Here is a 5733-nt window from a genome sequence, read left to right as displayed (position 1 = left end):
CGCAAAGCCCAAGGAGGCCTGAAATGTTGGTCCCCAAGCAAAGGGGACAGAAGGAGTGGTGCCAGCAAGAATGGAGGACTCTGAATCCCAGCTGGACGGGGGCTGAGAGATGGGGCACAGGCTTGGCACTGGAGCCCCCCCACTTGTCAGCAGCTGCCCCTGGGCCAGCTCCAGAAGGGCAGAGCTGCAGCTGGCGCTGGCGCTGGAGCAGAGCGGCTGCAGCGGGGGCGGGAAGGAGAGCAGCGAGCGAGGCCGGATCCGGCAGGCGCTGGCGCGGAGCTGCCGAGCAGCGAGGCGAGCGCAGGGCCGCGAGCGTGTGGGCAGAGAGCCGGGCTGCCCCCGAGGGGCTCCTCGAGGGCGGCAGCAGCACCCCCGGCCGCCAGCATGCCCGGACTGCCCGCACAGGGCGGCGCCGGCGCCGGCGCGCGGAGGGAGCGCGGGCCGCGGCGGGGGTGCGCGGCCCCCTGCGCCCCCGCGGAGGCGCGCGGAGGGCGCCCCTGAGCTCACAGAGGGGCCGCGCGCTGCGCTGCGCTGCGCAGTGTTGCGTTGTGCTGCGTTGTGCTGCGGGGCAGTGCGGTGTTTTGCGCTGCGCTGCGTTGGGCTGCGGGGCGGTGCAGTGCGTTGTGCCGCGCCGCGTTCCGCAGACGCCGCTCCGCGCGCGTTGCTCGAGGGCGCCGGCGGCGGGCGGCTGCTGGCGGCGGGCAGCATGGTGCGAGCGCGGGGGGCGTCCGGCCCCGGGTGCCGCCTGCTGCTGCTGCTCGGCCTCCTGGCGGCCCTGCGTGCCCGGGACAGCCGGGCTGCTCCGCGGGCAGCGCCGGGCCCAGGTAGGGCGGGCGGGCGGGCGGGCGGCGACGGAGGCAGCCTGGGGGCCGCGGGGCCGGCTGGCGAGCGGCCGGGGCGACCGGAAGCGCTGTCGGGCTGCGGGGCGGCGGGGGCCGGGGGCCGGGAGCCGGGAGCGGCTCGGCGAGGCTTGTGGGGCCGCGGGGAGGGGGGTGCGCTGGGGGCGCCGGGGTCTGGGGGCGAGAGCTGTGCCTGGAGCAGCGCCTGGCGCTGGGTGACGGGAGCTGTTGTCCCCGCGGGTGGTTCCAGCGGTGGCTGCTGGTGATGCTGGTGCTTGGCCGGATGCAGGACTGAAGGCTTGGGAAGATGCTGGAGGTGAGTCCTCGGGGGACCTGACCTTCCCTTCCCTGGCAAGACCAGAAGCATGCCTTTCCTGCCGCCGCTTTGGCCTTTCGGTGGCCGGGGAGCTCTTGTGCCCGCGCAGGGTAAACGATCCTTCGTGTCCTCCGGTGCTGAGGGTTGCCCCTTTGCAGAGTGCTGTCCGTTAGAGAGCTCCCTGCAAGAAGGTGCCGAGGGCCTGTGTGTTTGTCCCGGGGGTGCTTGGGGGCTCTGGGATCACGCCTTGATGGGATTTTGAAAGGTGCCAGGGGGCAGCCAGGAGGTCTCCCCATTCCCTCTGCGGCAGGGGTCTCTCCACCTGCATGTGCACGCTGCCGTGGTCCCCTTCTCTTCACTGCGCTTGATTTCCGCAGGAGGATGTTGCAGCCTGTAATGTCAGCTTGTCTGTGTTCTTGTAGGCAGTGGTCTTCCAGATTCTCAGCTGAATCTGCTTTTTGAGCATCAGAGGGATGCCAGGGGTAAGTGGTCAAGGTTGATTCACTTCATGGAAGGAGCCTTTGCTTTTTGGTATTTTGTTCATGTGACGTTGGACTGACTAAGTCCTGGGCCAATTCCTAGACCCACAAAAGAGCAGAGGGGAAGTTGGGAAGGCTTCCAAGATCTGCACTGGGAGCTTTGGCACGCAGAGTGCTGTTGGCGAGCTGCTCTGACGCTGTGCTGCTTCCAGTGCCTGCTGCAAAGCCAGGGGACATGATGGGGTTGAGCCTACAGCTTGTGTGAAGTCCAGGGCACCCTTTCCCCCTGTTCACCTGTTTCCTTTCCCTGTTGTTCACCACCATTCGAATCAGAAGAAGAATGTGGAAGTATGTACTGAGAACTGTTCCCACGTGTGTTTGGTTACAGATGAGGCTGTGGTTGAAGGTTATCCCAGTTCTCGCCTGGATCCCGTTGTTGAGGCTCGGGGTCTTCCCAGGCGTACGTAGTCACCTTTTCCTTACCTGCAAGAATAAGAACGTCCTTTGTAGTATGTAGTTCATGTGCAGTTGTACATCGTGCTTCCTCTTCAGGTGGTCCAAGAGTTGTTGAGCCTCGCAGGGATGCCAGGGGTAAGTTGTGAGCATTCCTTTACTTTGAGAGCTGCCAGGTGCCAGGCAAAAGGTGACGCCTGTCACCTTTGAGACTCTCAACCTGCAAATATGTCCCATGTCATTGCCTGGCCCCCCTTCCGTTCAGTGCAACTGCTGTGTGGAGCAATTTGTACCAATTTGTAAGGAAACCTTGTCACCAATGCGTTCGGTTTGTGCTCTGCCTATAGGCGATGGTTACCGAACTTTTTGGCGGTATCCAGTTCTCGTGCCTCGGGAGGATCCCCGGGGTAAGTAGTCAAGCTTTATTCACTTGACAGAATAAGCTTTTACCTTTGAAAATGTTCTTCATATGGCACAGACCTGAGTAAGTCCTTGGCTGCTGCTCAGACACTCCCAAGAGTAGAGTGGGACTTGGGAGGCTGTCAGCTATCTGCCGCGGTGTGCTTTTCCTTGGGAAGGCTTTGTGCTGCTTGCAGTGCCTACTGCAAAGGCCACAGGCTTGTTGGGGTGGAGTTACAGCTTGCGTGAACTCCAGGGCATCCTTTCCCCCAGCAGCTCTGTGCAGGCTTCAGTTTGTACCCGTACAAATCTGCAGAAGTATATGGCAACATATATATAACGGGAACTGTTCCCATGTGTGTTTGGTTGAAGCTGTGGCCGTAGCGGATGGAGATCCCTCTTCTGCTCTGGAGCCTGGACTGGTGACTCCGGGACATCCTGGAGGTGAGCAGTCAGCAGATATTCAGCTGAAAAAATAAGCATTTCTTTTCTCGCTTTGTTGTGCCCTCCGGATGATGCCAAGGTCTGCAACAGCCGTGCCCTGCTGGCAGGCCAGAGAAAGAGTTAGGGGTAGCGCTGGTTGAGTCTTGCACTGGCCAGTGGGCTTCTGTGCATGAGGAATGTAAACAACCCTTGTTGTCCTCCGGTGCTAAAGGTTCCCAGTTTGTAGAGTTCTGGCTTCCTTGGTGTACGTTAGAGACCTCCCCAGAAGAAAGCACCAAGGGGCTGCGTGTTTGTCCTGGGGGTGCTTGCGGGGTGTTGGATAGTGCGTTGACGGAGGATTTGGAGAGGCGCCAGGTCCCAGGCAGCAAGTGTCCCTGGCCCTCCTGCAGCTGGGAGACTCTCAACCTGCGTGCGTGTCCCCATTCCCCTTCCCGTCACTGCAATTCACTTCTGCAGAAGAGTGTGGCAACCTGTAATGAAAACTTGTCTGTGTTTGCTTACAGGTGTTCCTGTAGGCAGTGGCCTCCCAGCTTCTCATCTGGATGCCATTGTTGTGCCTCAGGGGCATGCCAGGGGTAAGTGGTCAGGATTGATTCCCTTCCAGGAATGAGCAGGATTTTTCACTATTTGATTTGTGGGCCATGTAGCTTACGTCCTTGGCCGACGCTGCTAGATGCAAAAGAGCCAAGAGGGATTTGGGAGGGCTTCAGCGATGTGTCCCAGGGTGCTTGGTGTGGCCAAGTGGTTTTTGATCTTCTCATGGCACCCACTACTGCACATCGTGCCAGTGGGCAAATTTTAAAGTACTAGGGCATCGGAAGTGTTCTACAGCAAGGCGAGAGCGGCTTTCTGAAGATGACTTTTGTCTCTGGTGTGTGGAAGTTATTGCAATGAGTGTGTCAGAGATGTGCATATAAACCTTTGTGGGTCCTGTGAGGTAGCCTCCCTTCCCACACCACGCAGCTCCCAGGGATTTCGGAGCTTTGCCACGTGGGGACTGAGGCGGTTTTGACCCCACTGAGCACATGTTAACAAACACGACTCCTAATCCACTCGATCTCCTGCCGTGTCCGCATCTCAGAACTTGCAGGGAATCCCTCGAGGCCCTAAGCACAAAAGGTGCACCGAGTGGGATCCCTGCTGTGAAAGGAGGCCCAAAGCGATGCCCTGATTCAGGGGTCGGGCAGGAGGGAAGCTTGTCCGTCCTTCTGCATGCTGTGTGCCCGAGCAGTGCTGAGGCTTTCCCTCTCTCTGATTCTTCATAGAGCTTCCAAGCGTGTCACAGCCTGGAGAAGCCCCCCACGGCAGGAAATACTCCTTTTTTCCAGTGCACCGAGGTACTGAGCAGTCTTGCGGGGATGCCTAAGTGAGAGATGAGTCCTGGAAACGTGGAGCATGCGAGCTGTGTTTGGAAGAGCAGAGGGCAGAGGAAGGGGAGGTGGTGCCTGTGTGGGAGAAAGGGCAAAGGGAGAGAGCCAGGTTCAGGTGTCTCCTTGGCCACAGGCAGACACAGAGGAGCCCGCTCTGCCTGCTGGCCTGGGGAGCGCCGCCAGCACAGTTTGGGGTAGCACTGGTTCAGACTTTCACCGGCCAGTGGGCTCTTGCCCATGAGAAGTGTCGATGAACTTTCTTGTCCACCGGTGCCAAGAGGCCAGAATTAGTGACAGTAACAACACGGGATGTAAAATTGCCTGGGAGTCCCAACCACACACTGAGATTATCAGTCCTGCAGAACCCAGGGATGTATGGGATTGTCTCCTTTCCTCCAGGTCTTGGTGGTGGCAAAGATGCCGAGGCTGCAGCTCCTAAAGGCCGACAAAAGCAGCGTTTGGTCCTGAGTGCCGCAGTCTTGGGTTCCGTACTGTTTGTCGTCCTGCTGACGTGTATAGTCGCTTTCTGGCTGAGGAAGAGAAAGCAGTGAGTTGTTCTTTTCCGACGTTCTTTCTATTTTCTGTGTTTTAGCAACAAAGCATGTGTAGGGATAGTGTTGTGGAGTGCCTGGTGAGCTGTTGAGAGGACTCTGTTGAGACGTCTGCTGTTAGCTTTCCTAAGCAGACTCTTCCTTCCTAGCAGTGAGTGCTCTTTCCTGAAAGCCATTCTCGTTGTTGCAGAGAAGCGGTACCAGCTAACCCTGCCGCTGCCTCCAACAGAGGGGAGTCAAGCACAGAGGAAGGCAGAGCAAAACCAGGGAGTGACAGCGAAAAGGATGAGCTCACCCTAGAAAATGAAAATCTGAACAGCAGCTCCAGTCGCCTTCCGGTGAACTTTGCAACAGAGCTTTCCCAGTTATTTAATGCCACAAATTCAGAAAGTTCATTTCAGCCTACATGCCAGAACACCTCAGATGGTGATTATGACTCTTCCTCAGATATCTGCATTCCCCGGGATTTACCCCAAGCCGATCATTCCAAGTGCGTGTGCTTTCATTACCAACAGGGATATTGTACTTCAGATGCATATTCCGAATAGAATAATAAAAATGGTGGGCTAGAATGGTGCGAGTCCTTGGCTGTTTTGGTCCTCTGTGTCTGGGTGTAATGCGCAGCGCTTACGGCAGGGTTGGATGAGTGAGAGGAGCTGTCAGGGAGTTGCCCTCCCTCAGGGGCTGCCCTCTGTGCCATCATCAATGTAGTTTCCCAGCTTGGGCTGTCATTAAGGTTTCATTCATCCGAATGGGGGAGCGTGGATGAGACATGGCATGCAAATGGTTATCCGTGAACTCACTGGGAGTGCTGCACTGAATCCTGGTGGATTTGGGGACTGAGAGGGGAAGGAGGTGCTGTGAAGGATGGCTGTGCAGCTC

General features: G+C 58.0%; 1 protein-coding gene across 1 annotated transcript; it reads left to right on the top strand.

Annotated features, from left to right (window-relative positions):
- The first annotated feature begins 208 nt into the window (after nt 1-208).
- LOC135327464 (uncharacterized) lies at nt 209-5399 on the top strand. Its single transcript, XM_064506251.1, has 9 exons — nt 209-824; nt 1090-1155; nt 1578-1637; nt 2023-2094; nt 2187-2225; nt 2435-2494; nt 2859-2930; nt 4700-4847; nt 5081-5399. The coding sequence occupies exons 1-9, from the start codon at nt 707-709 to the stop codon at nt 5397-5399; spliced, it is 954 nt and encodes a 317-aa protein (XP_064362321.1). The 5' UTR covers nt 209-706.
- The last annotated feature ends 334 nt before the right edge of the window (nt 5400-5733 follow it).

This window comes from Dromaius novaehollandiae, chromosome 1 (genome assembly GCF_036370855.1).
Source record: "Dromaius novaehollandiae isolate bDroNov1 chromosome 1, bDroNov1.hap1, whole genome shotgun sequence".
NCBI lineage: Eukaryota > Metazoa > Chordata > Aves > Casuariiformes > Dromaiidae > Dromaius > Dromaius novaehollandiae.
Note: the sequence above shows the minus strand (reverse complement) of the source record. Positions and strands in the feature narration are given on the sequence as shown.